Source organism: Enhydra lutris, unplaced genomic scaffold, assembly GCF_002288905.1.
Source record: "Enhydra lutris kenyoni isolate GAN:26980312 unplaced genomic scaffold, ASM228890v2 scaffoldscaffold12, whole genome shotgun sequence".
NCBI classification, from domain to species: Eukaryota; Metazoa; Chordata; class Mammalia; order Carnivora; family Mustelidae; genus Enhydra; species Enhydra lutris.
The window spans coordinates 67,470,760-67,490,047 of NW_019154096.1; the positions used below are offsets into that span (position 1 = coordinate 67,470,760).

The window sequence follows — 19,288 nt, forward strand, 5'->3', positions numbered from 1 at the left end:
GACGCACTGGGCGCGGGGTCCCGCGGCGCCTCCCGAGCGCTCGATGGGAGGAGGGGGACCTCGGGGGCGGCGGACAGCGGGACGGCAGCCCGCGGGCCCCAGGTTCGGGCCCCGACGGCGTCCGCGGGCGTCCCTGAGCGGGAGGGCAGGTGCCCGGAGGACGCCGCCGCGGCAGGTGAGCCGAGAGTGGGACGTCGGGGACCCGCCCGCGCCGCCGGGGCGCGCGGCTCGGGGGCCGCTCCTCCTGCCCGGAGGAGGTCTGAGAGCTGCGGGTGCGGGGAGCCCCCCGGCCGGCCGCGGCCCCTCACCGCGCGCCGCGCCCGCAGCCCAGCCACCGAGCCATGGCCCTGAGCGAGCTGGCGCTGCTCCGCTGGCTGCTGGAGAGCCGTCACTCGCGGAAGCTCATCCTGTTCATCGTGTTCCTGGCGCTGCTGCTGGACAACATGCTGCTCACCGTCGTGGGTACGTACGGACTGGGCGGCCCCCCGCCCCGGAGACCCCTTCCTTGGGTGTCCCCCACCCCCACCCCCATCTGAGCGCGCTCCGGGAAAGTCGGAGAACACATTTTGCAAAAACCTCACCTTCCTCCCCTTCCCAAGTCTGCCGCCCTGGGCTAGTTGCAGCCGCCTTTCTTGGCTTCGTTTTTCTGGGTGGTTTTTTTTTTTTTTTTTTTTTTTTTTTTTTGTGGCTTCGTTTTTCTGGTGGTCAGGTCAAAGAATGTGGCATCTGTTAAGACTCAGAACTTGTGTTTCCTCCTGATAATTTCCTGCTTCCCCCTGCCTACTTAGACCACGATGAGAAAGTTTCCTACCAAGAACCCGCCAGTCCCCGGTGTTCAAAATAATGTTACAATAATTATTGTGCCGGCCAGCAAGGTGGGTTAACAATTCGACCTCACATTTAAAGGAACAAGTCAACATCCCTCCCTGCAAAGAAGGAAGTGACATGTAAATATATCTTATCCAAGGGTGGCTGGAGATGGGAACGTTTCAGGATCTTTTCAAAAGCAATTTGAACAGTGTTGGTTTCAGTCTTTTCCCTATAGTGGATTTTTGAAAAACAATTAAAACCCAGGTCTCTTAATTAGCCCCATTAATAGCAGAGTGTTTGGTGCGTTTTTCCTTAATGTCCAAATTTTTAATGAATATATATATTTTTTAATTCAGATTCTCAGGCATGGGTTATTCCCCTCCTCTCCATTGCCGGTTCTCACCTCCAGGATTACCAGAGTAGTGGGGCTCCTCGGAGTTCAGTAACAAGGACCTTGCCTCTCCTTTGTGTTGAATGATCTGTTGTCCTACACATGCCCACGGCTGCTTTTACATCAATTTTCCTTTGCCTTTATAGAAGTCTCAGGAATTTTTACATTTTCCAGGTTGTATGAGAAATTGTGGACTCCCACTCAAGTCGTAGATGAAGCAGGCCTGTTGCAGAATTTCCAAATTATTACTTCCTGTGGGTTTATCTTCCCCTAAGTCACATAATGAAATTTTGATTTCTATTTCCTGGATTCATTGACTGAAAGGTCTTTTTGAGCCTCTCTCTGAAGAGCTCTCGTTGACCCCCAGGTCAGCCCTGAACAGACTTCAGACCCCGTTTTGCTTTCCTAACCTATTCCTGGGAGGGAACCCCGTCAAGGAACAGCCCCACATTGGCGCAGAATCCCGGGCAGGTCCCTTCTGCACCGGAGCTGGTCCCAAGAGCAGACGGAGCTCTCACAGCCTCCTGGGGCTTTGTTTTCTCCCCGGAGCTCAGCAACGTGCTGTCCTTCCAGGGCTGGCATGGGGGTCCCCTCCCAGGGGCAGACCTGTCTGGGCCTCGTGTGGCATTTGATGCGCCCGTAGCTTTGCAGCCCTTTGACCCGGGGAGGGGGGCTTCCTCGCAGCCGCAGCCTCCCCGTTGTGTTTTTGTCCACAGTCCCAATCATCCCGAGCTACCTGTACAGCATTAATCATGAGAAAAATAGCTCCGAGGTCCAGACCGCCAAGCCCGTGCTCACGGCCTCCACCTCAGGCAGCTTCGAGAGCATCTTCTCTTACTACGACAACGCCACCATGGTCACGGGGAACAGCACCCAAGAGCTTCACGGGGGGCTGCTACGGCCGGCCGCCACGCAGCACACGGTGACGAACACCTCCACTGCGCCTTCGGACTGTCCCAGTGAGGACAAGGACCTCCTGAACGAAAATGTGCAAGTGGGCCTGCTCTTTGCTTCTAAAGCCACCGTCCAACTCCTCACCAATCCCTTCATAGGAATGTTGACCAACAGGTAGGCTCCGTTATTTGGGCCAAGGACGGTTTTTTTGCTTTGAATTTTTTTAAAAAGATTTTATTTATTTGAGAGCGCATGTGTGCCCATGTGGGGAGGAGCAGAGGGGAACCCGGGAGAAAGAATCCGAAGCCGACTCGGCACTGAGTGCAGAGCCCCACACGGGGCTTGATCTCATGACCCTGAGCACGAAGCAAGAGCGGGAGGCTTAACCGACTGGGCCACCCAGGCATCCCTGGCCAAGGGGTTTATAGTTCTATTGTTCCCAGGTTATTTCTCCCTGGGGTTCTGTTCCTTGTTCACTCATCAGAAGGTAGAAAACCAGTGGTGGTGAGTGAGCTGGGGAGAGACCCCATCTCCTCTTCCTTTTGTTTCTTTCCTTCATCACGATTTCACATTTGTTGCCCCCTCTGTTGGTCAGAAAGTAAGAAACCGTTGAAGGAGAATAAAGGGACCCTCCCCAAGTGGGAGAAGTCGGATTCTGTCTAAATGCCGAATTTCATTAGTGCGGTTGCCAGACTCGCCCTGGGGCAGCAGGAACTCTGCAGACGCCGTGGCATCGTTATTGGGTTCTGTGTGTCACTCGGCTTTGTCTGGTCTTCTCCCTCCGGTCATCCACTTCCCTGTAGGGAGCCAGGGTGGTTTGCTTTCCAGCTGACGTGGTGAAGCCTCAAGATGGGCTGTAGGATGTGGGGAATGTGAAGAAAGACCAGTATTCCTGCTAAGTAGATGGAATCTTCTAGAATGCTGAGGCCATGGGAAGTGTAAACAGCTCCCCGGCCCGTTACTGAGCTGGGTCCACATGCACAAAGAGAAAAGCGAGGCTGTTTTCTGGATAAGTCAAACCAGCCAGTAATGCCCCAAATAATGCCCCAAGCTAGCTTTAGGTTAATCTGGATGCTCTGGATTTTTTTTTTTTTTTTGAACCATCTCCTAATTTTGAATAATTGTTCCCATTTCCACTATCAGTGGCCACCTGGCTGGTATTCTACAGCCAAGGTGGCCCAGCTCTGCCTGGTGCATTGGGGGCTCAATGCTGAGGACGGGGGGCCTGCTGAGAAAAGGGAGAGGCAGCCCCTGCGGACGTCGGCAGCAAAGGAGGGGAGCTGGCATGGTGCGAGTGGGGGCAGGTGGGTTGCCATATGCTCACCGTGGCCCTCAAGGCAGGAAAATGGTAGAGAGGGGAGTGCCTGGAGTCCTGGGGGGTGGGGGTGGGCTCTGAATAAGGAAGGCAAGGCAAGCGGGGTGGGCCAGGGCAAGGCTGGAAGAGACTCCAAGGGCCAGGCCGAGAGAGGAGGGGGGCTTTGTTCAGGGTTAGGGCACACTTGGGAGCCACTAGAGGTTCCAAAGCCAAGTTGAAGAGTCTGGGAGCCAAGCACAGTTTGCAGTAGGTCAGCCTGGCACCCTGTGGAGGCTGGGAGCAGGGACATCTTTACCTTGACCTAGGCTCTGGTCTGCAGTAGGGGAAACAGGCCTGGCCATGTTACTCGCAGGACCCTTTGTTCAAATATTGAGCATCTCGAGACTATAACGACAGCATTAAAACAAGCACAGGGCCCTTGTGAGAGTGGGGCCGGCTCTGGGATAGAGAAGAGGAGGTCTGTTGAGTGGGGGGGCCCCAGGGTGGTGGCAGAGGCTCAGAGAGGTGGATCTGGCTCCCCCCACCCCCCACAGGCAGCCCTGAGACTCACACACAGGTTACGGTCACCTACCGGTGGCCACTTGGCTGGAAGCCCATTTTAAGCTTTTGCAGCCTGACTTTCTGGACGGGGTAGTGGTGCCCCTGAATAAATTTTAACAATCCCAGGCCCCACCCACCCCCCCCCCCCCCAAGTCTGTGTCAAGCAGCGTTATGGAGCTGCTGGGTTAACACAGGCTGGGCACAGGAGCCTCGCAAGGACGGGCTGATTGGGAGCCCGCCTCGAAGCAGGGTTATCAAGGCGCCATTTGGAGGTGTCCTTCTCCTTCAGGAGGAAAGCCAAATAGCCATCGCAGGGTTGTTTTTCTCCACCTCCAAGAGTGCTTCTTAAAATGCGTCTGGTGTAATTACAGAACACGTCTCCGGGTTTTGTGTTCCGAGAAAGCAAACAGCTCAAAGGCTATATGAACAAAATTGAAGACATTACTATAATAATGCCTTGCCAGTCACTTGGGCACCAGTCATCCCAGCTGAGGAGTATAACACGGCGTTCAGAAACTGGCATGAGCGTTCAGTCATCCACATGCAAATGGCAAATGAAAAGCTTTTTGAAAAATCCCATTCTTGTTTTTAATGCTTTGCTTACACCCTGGGGAAGAAGCTTGTTTAAAGCTGGTGAGACCTTTTCCCCTATTAATACTCCAAAGGCTTTGAGACTGCAGCTGCCCAAGGCTCCTGTTTGGGGCTCAAAAAAAAAAAAAAAAAAAAAAAAAAAAAAAAAAAAAGCCTTCCAAGGGAAACCTAATTTTGTTTTGTGACCTGTGAAATTCGGTCTATTCTTATGATGGGTAATCCACTTTGCAGTTTAGAGCAAACCTGTAATCCCTAACAGGTTCCCCCAGCTACCCAGCAAATTGAAAAGCTTCTCTAGTGCTGCCCTATGATATGGAAACGCAAATGAGTTGTAATATTGATGTAGCGATTGTCCCTCCAAAATGAACCTAGTTTTTGTGCATTTTTCAATATTTTCCAAGCCCGGTAGATATGAATTTTGGGGACTTGCGGCATTTCTGGGTGCCCCACAGCTCTGCTCAGAGATGGATCCATTCCACTTGCTTTAGAGGACTTGCCCTGGTGAGCGCCTGCGGAGGATATAGTCTTTTTTTCTTTTTTTTTTTTTTAAAGATTTTATTTATTTATTTATTTGACAGAGAGAGATCACAAGTAGACGGAGAGGCAGGCAGAGAGAGAGAGAGAGAGAGGGAAGCAGGCTCCCTGCCGAGCAGAGAACCCGATGCGGGACTCGATCCCGGGACCCTGAGACCACGACCCGAGCCGAAGGCAGCGGCCCAACCCACTGAGCCACCCAGGCGCCCGAGGATATAGTCTTTTGATGTGATTTGCTAATTGCCCTCTCAATTATGAACAAGTTGTGTGACTCCTACTTTCAGGGTTGTGAACAAGTGTGTTTAATACAGCATTTTACGGTTGGTTATTATGTTTCTGATTAAGGAAAGAGTGGTTAAAAGCCCGGAGCCTCAGAGCTGGAGGGGACTCGATCAAGGGCTTTGGGGCCCGTCCTACCATTTTGTAGGGAAAGGAGTTTACGGCTCAGGAAGAGAAGGCATCCGCCCCAGGCAGCACAGGGTAGAGCGAGTGACCAGACTCTCTGTCTGGGTGTCTTCTTCCCTTCCTGTTCTTTCCACCTGCTTGGTGAGTTACAGTTTTTACAGTTCACTTCTCAGAATCAACAGTGCCCGTCAAAATCTGTCCTCCCTGCATCTGTTTGGGCTCTCTCTGATTGTACCGGGCTGAGCCAGTGAAAGTGAAAGCCCAAACAGTGAGTTGTTGATTGATACATTTTTTTAGAGGTTTATTTATTATAGAACATGTGCACATGAGCTGGGGGAGGGATAGAGGGAGAGAGAATGTCAAGCAGATTCCCGGCCAAGCACAGAGCCGGACCTGGGACTCGATGTCAGGACCCTGAGATCATGGCCTGAGCTGAAGGCAAGAGTCCAGACACTTAACCAACAGAGCCACCCAGGTGCCCTGTGATGGCTGTTTTTAATCATCGAGTGGGGAGTTTAGAAAAAACCAGTGTGGTTTTTTTTTTGGACATGGACCCTCCCTCGTCTCCCCAGTCCTGGAAGAAATCTTTTTCTAGCCCCTGGTGGGATCTGGCACTGCTTGCCAGCGTGTCTGCTGTGCTTCTGACAAGTGGGGAAACGAAAGGCCTCCTACATCCCCAAAGATTAGGGAAGCTCCCGAGAGGCTGGTTGGAACCTCTCCTTTCTGGAGCCCTTTGCTGCAGCTGGGACCCACCCCTCACACGTGTCACGGCTGGACTCTCCTATTCACGGTCAAGATGCCGCTGTCTGAGTGGCTCTAGGGGCCGGTGACTCGGGAGGCGGGCTGCCTGTCTGCTGTTGTAGGTATTGGCTAAGAGCCCTCCTTCCAAACCCTGAAAGTAACAAATGACACTTCCTGAGAAATGTTTAATTGCCCATTGGGTTGCTAATATGCAAGTTTTATTCCTGTTTGATTTCATCTTCAGGTGTTATATTTTTACTGGAAAACAGGTACCCAGAGAGGGAACGGAGGACCTTTGATTTTTGGCAAGGGTGGTGCTTGCATATCCACCAGCACACTTTCCAAAGCCCGCGGGTTCCATGCGCCTTGGTTGACTTGATTTTTATCTTTGAGGCTCGTGTGACTTCTGATTCCGTTTATTCATCTCGCGACAGCAGCTGTGCGTCAAGGGAGGGGTAGAAGGAATTCAGCTAGCATCTGTTGTCCTCTAGCCCCGTGAGTGAAACTGAGGCATATGCAGACCTAACAGGAAAGTTCCAGGTAGACACACACGGTAACGGCACCTTTATGTCTCTCCCTACAAATCGGGTTAAGAACAGGGCACCATGGTCTCCCCTCGCTTCCGTAGTAGCTGCCTCTCGAGAACCAAGAGCTATTCCAGATGCACCGGATGGCTGGGGAAAGCATTAACTTGGGGTGCTGGGGCGCAGCGTCCTGGCTTTCTCCCTCGGTCCTCCTCCGCTCCCTGGTCTGCTTTTTATCAAGCCAACATCAGTGGCTTAATTTATTTCCATAGTTACCTCGTGTCTTTGAGAGCCGGTTATTTGTCCTCACGAATCTTAGCCCACATCTGAATGACAAGAAGGGAGCCGCAGGGCACGGAGCGGCCACAGAAGGCGGGTGATTCTTTTCTCTTTTGCTTCAGCCGCTGGTCTGCAGTCGGCTTTGTGGGAATAAGCAGTGACCTTTTCAGTTCCTCTGCGGACAGGGAAACCAGCTCTTTGGGAAAGGGATCTCCCGTCCTAGATGTTGTTAGGATGGGGTGACCGAGCCTTCGCTTCTGAAATGGAGAGAAGCTGGCTGTGAAATCGGGGGCTTCTCACGGGAGTCGAGCCCCCACTTGAGCTGTGTGGCAGGGAACAGGGGTGACCCCCACAAAAGTCAGAAGCCCCCGCTTGCGTCCCTCCCTGTGTGCATCTCATAGCTGAGCAAGACAGACCTAAGGACTAAACCTAAGAATTTTTTTTGCCTATGAAATGATGGACGTCAGCCGCCTAGTGCGTTTCAGCAAATGTAAGGCGTCCCTCTCTTTCCTGAAGTTTACTGTGCCACCTTTCAGAACATCATTGAAAAGGGAGATGCCACCTCTTGTCTCATCTGACATCGTTTGTACTCTTCTGGGTCCCCTACTCTGTGTCGGGGAGAGGGAGCCCGAGTTTTAACAGCCCTGGGAATTGGGCTTGCGTTGGTCTCTATGGCGAAGATAAGCTAGTTGTATTAAAGAAGAAGGTATTGATTTTCCATGATGTTTTAGGGACTGTGGAGTTTCTCCACTGGTGCGTAGGTATATATAATGAACATAACTTTTATTGCTTTGCACTTTTTCCTGGGGATTCAATATATGGCTCTTAGTCTTATTTCGATTGGATTAACTGCTCCCGTGATGCCCTATAGAGGATGGCCGTGGGCTGGGATGACGCATAAGGGGAGAGTAATGGGCTATTTCGCCAAAGGTTTGCTCTATCAGATGTAGCTCTGCTGAGCGCTGAGATGAGAGACTGACTCAGATCTTCATGACTAATGTCACTTGAGTCTCTGTTTAGGAGACATTGTGGGGAAGGAGAAAGGGCATTGGTGATCTGCCCATCACTCAGTGACCCTGGGGCCCTGGACAACTTTCCTTCGGAGGTGGACGTTGGTTGGGGGGGGGGGCGGGGGCAGAAGAATCGGAAGGTGGAGGGCTCCAGGATGTGCCCATTGTGCCCTGCTGACTTGGGGCTGAGCCCTGGGGCAGAGATGCTGCCTAGTACTTTCCACTGGGAAGCACAATTAGAGGTCTGGTGGGCACTGAAGGTATAGGGGGCATGAGTGTCTGGTAATGGGAAGGAAACGCGTGAGCCTGGGGTATCCGGAATGGTTGGCTCAATCTGTCACCATGGTGAGCCACTCTGTCTTTGAACCTCCACTCTCTCATCCAGCATGAGGGTTTGGACTGGCCAGCCTTTGAGTTTCTTTCCAGTTTGGCCATGTGGTTATTCCCTATGTGCTTATTAAAATGCCAAAGGGATTAAAAAAAAAAAAAACAAGAACAAAAAAACCATAGCTGCAGTGGTTTTAAGGCAAACGCAGCACCTGGGTTTGGGATCAAGAATCCTATATAAGCACATATCCCTGTGGGCACGGAGCTCCCTGCTGTTAAACTATAGACCAACCGTTCCACCCATGCGGTGTGATCCCACACTCCTGTAACGGACATCCCCACGTAAGTGTATGCCAGCAGGACCGGACGCACCCCAGGCACCCAACATAGGCCTGTTATCCTGAGTTTGGGGCAAGTTACTTAGATTCCCTGGCCCTCAAGGTAGTCATCTGAAAAATGAGGGTCCTGCCAGCTACCTCACGGAGCTGCAGTGAGAATCACAAGGGACCCCCTCGCTAGTTTCCTACATATGGCCTTGGGAATGCCAGAGCCTCCTGGTAAGAAGCTACTCGAGATGTGTCCTGCCAGGTGGCCCTGGCCGGTTATCAGGGTTGCAGACTGAGCATCGTGGCCCTGGTATTTCCACCAGCTTTGACAAATACATTGTTTTCCAAGGAGTGTGTTAAAAGGGGGAGAGAAGCCTGTGTTTATTCTAGGGCAGCTACGAGCGTTGCTATATTCCATTCTTCCCCCAAGATGTAGAAGAGCTGCTGGGAAAAATGAACTGAGTGAGTGAGTTCTCTTCTCTGAGCCTCCTGGAAGTTTCTTTATTCAGTATCCAGCAGAGCTGTGTAGGGCTTGGGATTGTAAATGGGTTTTTTTTTGCCTAAGTGTGTAAAGAGCACAGAGCAGCCAGCTCTAGGCTAGCTGAGGATAGAGACCCTTCCATTTGATACCCATCTGAGCTGCTGTTTCGAGCTGGCATCCTTGCTGTTTGCCTGGTTGGCTCTGAGCCCCACCTGGTGAATTACAAGCTCATCTCGGGTCCTAGTAAGGGAAGTTTTGCATGGGACAGTAGGAGGAGGGCTGTCTGGGAATCTGGCATGATTTTGAGATGCTATTTGTATTTTTGCTAGTTTCTGGAGCACATGAAACAGTTAAAAAAAAAAAAAAGGTGTGTGTGTGGGGGGTATGACCAGGAACTTTTGGAAAGATTCTATTTAAAGCCACATAGGTCCTTTGGCTTCCTGGGGAGGTGGTGAAGTTTGCAGGGAAAAGCCCTGGACTGAGCAGGATGGTCCCGAGTGAAATGAGCCCCAGAACATTCGACGAGTCCCTTTTTCATGCCTCTCTTTCCTCACCTGTGAGATGGTGAGGGGGTGATCTGCCCTTATCAAATCATTGAGCTGGTGGGCATAAGCGCTTGGAGAATTGAGTGTAACTTTAAATGAAGGTATTGTTACCTTGATTTTTTTAGTCAAGCCTGGAAGAGAAGAGCCCTTCTAGGCTGAGTGGCTGCAGACTCAAGACTCCTTGGTTCTCACTTGGTTCCTGTCCAGGAGCGTCTGGGGGTGGGAAGGTCTGGGGGTGGGAGGACACAGAGCCTGGAGATGTTCTGGGCTGTTCTGCCTCGAGGACGGCTGCTCAGCCAGCGTTGAACCCCCTCCCAGGGCAGCAGGGACCAGGAAGCTGCCTTCACCCTACTGTCCCATCCATATAGCAGGAACCAAGCAGTCTGCTTGACTATAGGCACAGAGAGGAAAGAAGGAAGAGAGTGAGGGAGGAAACACTCTCTGAAGCCTCTTCGGTGTCCCCTGGTAGCAGTTGCTCATCCATATCTCATTCTGTCCTCCCTCCTGCGTTGGCAGGTGGGCGGTGGCCAGCTCAGCTCCCATGGGTGGGCCGGTGTGATACCCAAAGACCGGGCAGGGTCTTCCCACTGCCCCTGTCCACCCCAGGGGCAGAGCCCTGTATGGACTGTGGTCTTTGTGAGGAATCAGGATGTTGAATTTTTGCACAGAAAATGAGGCCTATTTTTCTAGGCTGGTCCCATTGAGGTCAGTGTGGAGATAGACTCGAATATTTTCTTGCATCCCAGCGCCTCTGAGATGTAGTCCCATTGTCTCCGCTGCCAGTTGAATCACTTGATGAGCTTTTACTGGACTCATTCGGTTGCCACTGTCCCCTTAGAGAATCTCTAGCAAAGACAGTAATTAATTAAAGAATTAAAAAAAAAAGATGGGAGCCAGGGTTGTATATTTTAGACATGCTCTGTGTTGCTTGCCAATATTGTGTTAACATTTATTGCAGAGAAATTTCTGTTCAGACTGGCAATCGTGAAATGTATTCACGTTCGAGGTAGTCAAACACGGAAAGGTCACATAGGAAGCACCAACTATATGAATTTTCAGAAAAGTTGACCAAACACTTATCCGCCTGATCCCGAAGGGTAGGCAGGAGAGACTCCGTATAAAGCCTTAGAAAAATACAGAAGGTTACCAAACGTTCCCCATGCTTCTCTTTTGCAGAATTGGCTACCCGATTCCAATGTTTGCGGGATTCTGCATCATGTTTGTGTCAACAATTAGTAAGTGTCTGCTGTTTGCCTTCTGCGCGCGGGTCATGGGATGGGCTCCGAGGACCCCACACTGGGAATCGAGGCTGTAACCCTGGGGTTAGGGTGTTGTGTATTGGCCACAGTTGCAGAAGGGGGTCAGTCGAGCTGTTCATGGCACAAAAGCGCCATCAGGTTAAGGGCTGGCTTCACATGCCCATGCGAGCTGGGGGTGGGAGGTCCCGGTGTCAGCTTGGCACTGACACGCGGCCGGGCCGCTCCCTCGGCAGTGTTCGCCTTCTCCAGCAGCTACGCCTTCCTGCTCATCGCCAGGTCGCTACAGGGCATCGGCTCCTCCTGCTCGTCTGTAGCCGGTAGGTGTGCAAAAGCCCCAGTAAGTCAGGGCCCCGGGGCGGGGGCGGGGGCATCAGCCTTGCCCCGGCTGGCCAGCCCCTTGCAGAATTAGCTGGAATAATGTAGGGAATCATGAGATTAGTGATGGTGCCTGGGGAGGGGTGCTTAGGGAGGGTCCTGGTTTTTCCTTGGCTTCTGCTTGGTCTTCCATTTCTGTGAATCTGGCCGATTTGGGAGATCACAGGTCTGGGTCAGAGAGGAGGGTGGTGAGTCACAGATGATTTATTTTGGTGCTCCCTGGAGAGCTTGGCTGCTGACCGGTTCTTCTCCTGTTTAGGGATGGGCATGCTGGCCAGTGTGTACACGGATGACGAAGAGCGAGGCAACGCCATGGGCATCGCCCTGGGAGGCCTGGCCATGGGGGTGTTAGGTGGGCAAGGGCTCCCGGAGGCCCTGTCTGCTGTTGGAGGAGGGCCCCAGTGCTCCCCGAGTCCACTCAGAGTTCGTTTGCTTGTTATTCCCTACTTTCACGGAGCCTGTGCAAACTGGTGGGACCTTCCTGACCTGGGAGGATGTGGGCTCCCCTGCCTCCACCTCCCAGCCTGCTGGGTGACCTTGGGCAAAAAACAAATCCCAGACCTTCACCAGTCCAGATGTAAAATGAAGGCTGAAACAGGACAGTCTGCAAAACTCCTTTCTCTTGGGCATTCTCTGAGTTACCACCCTACCCGAGGACCTTCCCACCTTGCTACTTCCAGGTCTGTCTCTCCCCCTGTCCTGCCTGGCCAAGAGGAGACTTGGGTCCTCTGCCTTCTCTGTCGCATTCCCAGGCTTCACTTGGGAGCCCAAAGTTCTGCCCATGCCAGTTGATAAGGACCAAGGTTCTCGCTGACCCATTTTCCTGTGCTCCTTAAGCAGCACAGTTGTGTGGCCTGGGTCTGGTTTCTCTCTGGTCTTCACTTTTGGGGTGACCCTGATATACTCTTGCCCATGTCTTGGACATAGAACCGCTTGGAGGAAGTTGCCAGGGCAACTTGACCTGAATAGAATGTAGGGTGGCCAGCCCAAATAGTTTTGGAACAAAGTACAGACTCAAACTCAAGAAACAAATGGATGCTTCTGGTGGAGTTGGGGGGGGCGGGGATCAGTCCCAGGGACTGGCGCGAGCCTCTCTTTCTCTTCCTTGTAGTGGGCCCCCCCTTTGGGAGTGTGCTCTACGAGTTTGTGGGGAAGACCGCTCCATTCCTGGTGCTGGCTGCCCTGGTGCTCTTGGATGGAGGTGAGTCCATGTGGGCACCTTGACCATGACCTTGGCAGCTGTGACCTGTGTCAGCAGGTGACCCATTTCAGCAGGTGCTTGTGCCCACACCTCTTTCTTTTCTTTTTCTCTTTTCTTTTCTTTATTTCCACACCCCTCCCCTCCCTCTCCTAGCTATTCAGCTCTTTGTGCTCCAGCCGTCCCGGGTCCAGCCAGAGGTAAGCCCCTGGGGAAGGAGGGTGCGGCGGTGGCCACATCCACTTTTCTAACCCCTGTTTTCTGCTGACAGAGCCAGAAGGGGACGCCGCTAACCACTCTGCTGAAGGACCCGTATATCCTCATCGCTGCAGGTGAAACTCCCCTCAGTCTCCCCGATTCTTCTCCACCCAGGCGTGGGGGGTGGATGGTGAGAACGAGTGTCCACTTTGCTGCTGGGAACGCTGGGCCGTAGAGAGTCGTGAGCAGCCCAGGGGCTCTACATGCGTCACAAGGAATGACTTTCTTCCACCATTAATCTCTGACCCTCAGCCAAGTTCCTCTTCTGGTGTTCATTTGTGGCAAAGAGGTCTGGGTCACGGACATGCCCTGACCCAGAGCTTTGTTTGTGTCGGTGGTCACTGTTGGGCCTTGAACTTCAGGAAGGAGTTCATGGCCTCACTGCAGGCTTCGTGGGTGGGTGGTCTGACTGACCTGGCCGTGCGTGAGGAAGGGCTGACGGCAGAGCCCCAGAGGACAGCTCCCTTCCCGTGGAGCCGTCACACTGTGCAGCACTGGGGAGGCTGCTGGGAAACCCCCTTTGTCTACAGAAGGTCCCAGCTTCGGGGTCTTGGCCTAGATGGGCTCAGAGGAAGCCTGGTTCTATGGTTTGTGGGAGGATAATGGGCCTCATTCATCCAAGAGGCAGTCCTGCCAAGGCCCTCTCCGCGAGGGGGGCCTGGGACTGCCTGGCAGGGGGCTGGCCTTCTGCTGCCTGGGCCTGCACCCTGGTCAGCAGCGACCGTTGGGGTCGGCCAGGAGATCAGCCCCGAAGCGTAGCATCAGATGCGGTTAGCGTGAGATTGGTCTAAGCAGCGGTCACGGGTGCGGCTGGCGCTGTGGGAGTCTGGCTGAGCTGGACGGTGCCCTACCTGCGAGCGTTCCGGTTCAGCCTCGTCATGCCCCAGGCCGGCTTCATTGAGGTCTTCTGCTGCTAGATTTGGTTGGGGGGCACCTGTGTCACCCTGGTCTAGACCCTCTCCATCAGGCCAGTTGGCACCAGTGCTGTGAACCTGGTGTGACTTCCTTATGCAGGGGACCTCTCTGTGTCCCTACCACGATGTGGGTACCGTTCCAGTGCCCAGACACCCATGGAGCCTGGGCTGTCTCGGGCGGAGTGAGGAGGTGTGTGGTGAGAGCAAATTCCCTGCAGCCCAGCGCCCACTGCCTGGGGCTTTCTTTGACCCTCATCGCCTCACCCTGGCTCAGGGAGGAAAGATCCATCCCGCACCGTCGGGTGACGGCATCTCCGGGCAGCCTGGGCAGAGGGAGCTGGGGGCCAGGCCTATCTTACTTATTCTGGTGGGATGTTAACTTATGAAGGTGACTGAGCAATGACCTGAGAGATCAGTGCTAGTGAAAGGAACATTTTATTACCATGGCACTCAGGGCCCCCTGGGGAAGCAGCAGTTTGCCTAGGCCAGAGGTTGGCATGGGAAGGCCAAGGCGGGGCTGGGAGAACAGCTGGGGATGGGCAGGCTTTGGGGCTGGGGGCCGTTCCCGGGTACCTGGCGCCTGGCCCTGGGGAGGTTTGGGGCCGGGGTATCAGTTTGCTGTGTCAGAGGTGGACAAGGAGGGGGTTCAGAGTATGGGCCCTGGGTCACAGGGGAGACATAATGACCCTATCAGTTTGACCCTACTTAACAGACAGCAAATAGACCAACTGCGAATCTGGGAAGACAGCAGGCGGGTGACGGGAGCCAGTCATGTCCGCATCCTTTCTGTGTTCCATCTCTAATGTCAAGATGCATTAAGAAAACCCCTTTCTTCATTATGTGAGCTCCTTAATCACCGTTGCACAATGTTCTTTGACTCAGGATTCTGGCAAATTAGAGGTTCCCGGGGACACGGCCCAGGAAGCTCCCAGCACCGCGGGGGAGGTTTCTTCCCTGATGGCTCTACCTTTACCAAGGGTTCTGGTTAACAGGGTGGTGATGGATAGTTGCAGAAATACCCTATAGGGTTAGTTGATTAAAAAAAAAAAAAATCCCTCAACAGCCCATCTGTACTGAATGCACTGGGTTTGGGGACATCCCAAGCATCTTTAGAGATGTCTGTGTTCATTGCCCAGTAAAACAGGCTCAGGAGCCTCCAGCTGCTGGGGTCTGGTGTGGTCTGGGGGTGGCCCACACTGGTGGGCGTCCTCAGGCAAGTTACTTGGCTAAAGAATTGGAACTCCTTCATCAGTAGGTTAGGATCGGTAGTCAGATGACCTCTGAGACTCCCTCCAGTTCCTTTATGACTCTGGGATTCTAGTTGGAAAACAACGTTTCTTAATCTTTGTTTAAATTTAATATTTAAATTTAGTTATTTGTATTTCATTTTAATAGATTTAACTTAATATTTGATTATTATTTAGTAACGGTGATGATAGTAATAATAAACCCAACCTCCTCACTCTCTCCTTGACCCGTTATTTATCTTTTCCTCACAAAAGTAGAAGTTCTGGGCCTCCCAGTGGATTGTTCGTTTGTGGGCATATGGGGTTTATTTATTCATTTTTTTTAAAGATTTATTTATTTATTTATTTGACAGATCACAAGTAGTCAGAGAAGTAGGCAGAGAGAGGGGAGGGGGGAGGCAGGTTCCCTGTAGAGCAGAGAGCCTAATGCAGGGCTCAATCCCAGGACCCTGGGATCATGACCTGAGCCGAAGGCAGCGGCTCTAATCCGCTGAGCCACCCAGGCGCCCCAGCATGTAGGGTTTAACTGTGTTTGGCATCAGAGATGCTCAAGACCCAAAACAGAAGCACACTAACCCTTTTCCTCCCTTGCAGGGTCCATCTGCTTTGCAAACATGGGGATCGCCATGCTGGAGCCAGCCTTGCCCATCTGGATGATGGAGACCATGTGTTCCCGCAAGTGGCAGCTGGGTAAGGACTGAAGTGGGAGCTTCTGATTCTAGAACTTTTGTCCCCAGGGCGAGTCCTATCTTTGTAGCCCTGTCAAGCTGCAGGTACCAGGATGATAAAATGGTGGTTTCTGTTTGACACTTAATGGGGTCTGTGCTTAGGATAGCAATGCCCTTTGGGGTCTGTTTCAACTCCAGTTTGTTTGTTTGTTTGTCGTTTTGTTTTGTTTTTTAATCATCCCTGATGGATACAGAATTAGCAGAGAGGCATCAGACCTGGGCAGAAATGAGAGCACAAAAATACATTCAGCATCTCCCCATGTTTCTAAATTAGACTAGTTATGTTAAATGTATGTGAACAGCAATACAATTTATGTGAAAGAGGCTAACAAGCAGGATTTAAGAGGATTAGTTTTAACACTTCTTTTTTTTTTTTTTTTTTTAAGATTTTATTTATTTATTTGATGGACAGAGATCACAACCAGGCAGAGAGGCAGGCAGAGAGAGGGGGGAAGCAAGCTTCTGCTGAGCAGAGAGCCCGAAACGGGGCTCGATCCCAGGACCCTGAGATCATGACCCGAGCCGAAGGCAGAGGTTTTAACGAACTGAGCCACCCAGGTGCCCCTAGTTTTAATGCTTCTAATTTAGAAAGTAGTACATACTTTATTGTTAAAAAAACAAAGTATATAGATCAAGGGAGTCAGTCTTAAAATCTCATGTTCATCTTTCCTCCCAGCCCAATCCTCTGTGATATTCATAGTTAATAGTTTTGTGTCTTTTCCCAAATGATTCTACATTTATCGCCATCTGTGGGATGCTCAAAAGCCCAACCCAAGTGGGATCTTGCCAATTGTATCACTGTGTGACCTCTTGTTTGTTCATGTTTTCATGTCAGAATGGGTAGATTTGATTTTCAAAATTAATTACATTTAAATTTTTATCAGTTACACATATTTACTTAAATACATGTTTAAGTAAAATAACATTATTAGAATTATAGTGAGAAAGCTAGCAGTCTTTGCTCCATGCCTCCCCATCTCCAACCCACGTTCTCAGATTTGATCACCTTCAGTGCTTTTAGATTTTTTTCTGCTAATTTATGTCTCTAAATAATATGTGTAACTACTGTTTTTTTTTTAAGTTGTCCAATATCTGACATTGTCTACCAGCTCCCTAACGTGGTAGATGGAGATTTAATGCCATTATTAGTCCACCTGAAAATATCAAACAACCAACTCACCTGTTTTTCTCAACTTCTGTTTTTTTAAAAGTTATATTACGTTTGTTGTTAAGATTGACATTCAGTATTGCCATTATTGTGACTATGTAAATATTCAAAGAAGAGCTATATAGAGTTTTATGGTTATTTCTTTTTACAAACTTTATGTTCATAAAGACTACATTGAAAAGTAAGAAAATGGAAAGACTTTTGTTTTTCCTGGAGTTAGTTATCGCCATGTCTTTCCATTTTCTTAGTTTTCAATGTAGCCTTTATGAACATATTCCCAGACTCTCTGGCAGAGGTGAAGGGCCCTTTAAATATGGCCAAGTACATCAGCAAGCCCAACCCATTTGTGTTTTTGCTTGTTTGTGGACATTTGTTGCACATTACTCTGTCTTGCTCCAGTCTGGACTTATTTACTAGGTCATCCAGTATTTGAGTATCTTTACCTCTCTTCTATTTCCTATATCCTTCTCCTCTATATTCCTTTCTCTCAGTTTACTCTATCATTATGATGGAACACATCCTCTAGCTGCTTTCTGAGAGATGGTGAATAGCAGGTAAAGTTTTCAGAGATCCTGCATATCAATAAACATCTTTATTCTCATATTTGGTTGACTTAGTCTACTTGAGTGTATGATCCTTGGTTGGAAATTTCTTTTCTTCAGTTTTGAGGTCATATTGTGCTCTGGTGTCCAGGGTTGCTGTTGAGGAGGCTAGTGTCAGTCTCATTCCCTATCCTCTGTAAGTGCTGGGAGGATCTCTTCCTCTCTAGGTTTTGAGTATCCATGATGGTTTTTGCAGTGGGATCTTTTTCCTCTGTACTGGGCGCTTGCTTGTTTAGCCTGTTCACCAGAGATGCGGCTCCTTTATGTTCTGGGAAACCATTTTATATTATTTCTTTAATTAATCCTCTCCCCTACTCTATTTTCTCTCTTTTACTATTAGTTTTTTTGATTCAATGTTGAACCCTCTGTGTTTTATCCTTTTAATTTATCTTACCTTTTCTTATTTCCAGTGATTTCTTTCTTTCTTTTTTTTTTTTAAGATTTTATTTATTCATTGGAGAGAGAGAGCTCGCACACAAGTGAGGGGAAGAGGCAGAGGGAGAAGCAGACCTCCCGCTGAGCAGCGAGCCCAATGTGTGGGGCTCAGTCCCAGAACTTGGAGATCATGACCCAGTCGAAGGCAGAGGCTTAACCACTGAGGCACCCAGGTGCCCCATGCTCATTTCTTAATTTTCATTTTCTAAACTGTCTATTGAATTTTTATAATTGATGTCTTCATATCTTTAATTTGAAGAGCCCTTTCATATTTATTCTGAGTGGTTTTGTATGTGTGGAAGGGACATTGAAATAACAATGTCTTACCATTTAGTAGGAAGACTTCCACTCACTTCCCGCCGCAGCGTCTCAGGCTATCCCTGGTCTCCATGCTGCCTGGGGCCTCTGGGCTAGTTGAGTTTGGTTTCCCTAAAGAAGCGATCTCCTGCCAGGGTGAGCAGTTGAGAGCTGGGGAATCCAGGTCTCTTAAACTAGCCTTTCAAGCATCTTTCCTGTTGACAGCCTCAGCCTTACATTCACAGTACCTGGAGCCTTCATTTTTCTGAATGTTCTGGGTTCTGAGGCACAAAAGCTGTTGCTTCTTGTTGGCTCCCCCATGTGCAAGTGGAAGGTTCCAGTGTTTTCTGCTGTGTCCCTCACTGGTCTCTCTCTGCTTCTTTCTCCTTCTCACTACATTTTCTCCTTTTCCTTTTTGTCTGTTTTTGGGCATCGAGGGGGAGGGTGTGGAGTTTTCTTTTGTTCCTTTATTAAAATTTAAACAGAATTTGAGATGGGAATGGAGGAAAAACCTATAGATATAATCTGCCCTGTTTAGCCAGAAGCCTGTCATTCATCTTAACGATTGGATATTGTTCTATTTTAAGGTTATACCATAAATTTTCCTCCAGTTGCTATCATTGGCCATTTGGGTTAGTTTTGGTTTTTGCCATTTAGAAACCATACTGTAGCAAAATATTCTTACATGCATTCCTGTTCATGATTGGAAGTGGAACTGTGTGCAAATTCCTGAAAGTGCAATGGGCTTTCGGTAATTAGTAACACTGCGTTAACACGAGAACTGTCAGTCTTTCCTAGTTGCATATGTGAGAAGGTTGGGGGTGCGTGTCTCATTTTGATTTATTTTTTACAAATTCTTTGAGTGCAATTGAGCATTTTTTCATGTGTTTATTAGGCATGCCTATTTCCTTTATTGTGGATTTCTTATTAAGATAGGTTGCCCATTTTTTCTGTGGAGTTGGGTCCTCACTGATTTTAAATATTCTTTGTATGTTTATTAATCTGTTATCAGATGTTTCACAAATATTGCCTTTGTTTTGTTGTATGTCTTTTGAGTTTAGAAATGTGTTTTACCGCCCACTCAGAACCTCTAA

The 19,288-nt window shown here is 50.1% G+C and overlaps 1 protein-coding gene across 1 annotated transcript in view; it reads left to right on the top strand.

The window, feature by feature from the left end:
• Window positions 1-341: 341 nt before the first annotated feature.
• LOC111145222 (solute carrier family 18 member A2) overlaps window positions 342-19,288 on the top strand; it is a 38,578-nt gene continuing 19,631 nt past the window's right edge. The window contains exons 1-9 of the mRNA XM_022499983.1: window positions 342-462; window positions 1,918-2,269; window positions 10,890-10,948; window positions 11,206-11,289; window positions 11,607-11,699; window positions 12,459-12,548; window positions 12,702-12,745; window positions 12,817-12,877; window positions 15,559-15,654. Coding sequence (XP_022355691.1) covers window positions 342-462; window positions 1,918-2,269; window positions 10,890-10,948; window positions 11,206-11,289; window positions 11,607-11,699; window positions 12,459-12,548; window positions 12,702-12,745; window positions 12,817-12,877; window positions 15,559-15,654 — 1,000 coding nt within the window. The remainder of the gene's footprint in view (window positions 463-1,917; window positions 2,270-10,889; window positions 10,949-11,205; window positions 11,290-11,606; window positions 11,700-12,458; window positions 12,549-12,701; window positions 12,746-12,816; window positions 12,878-15,558; window positions 15,655-19,288) is intronic.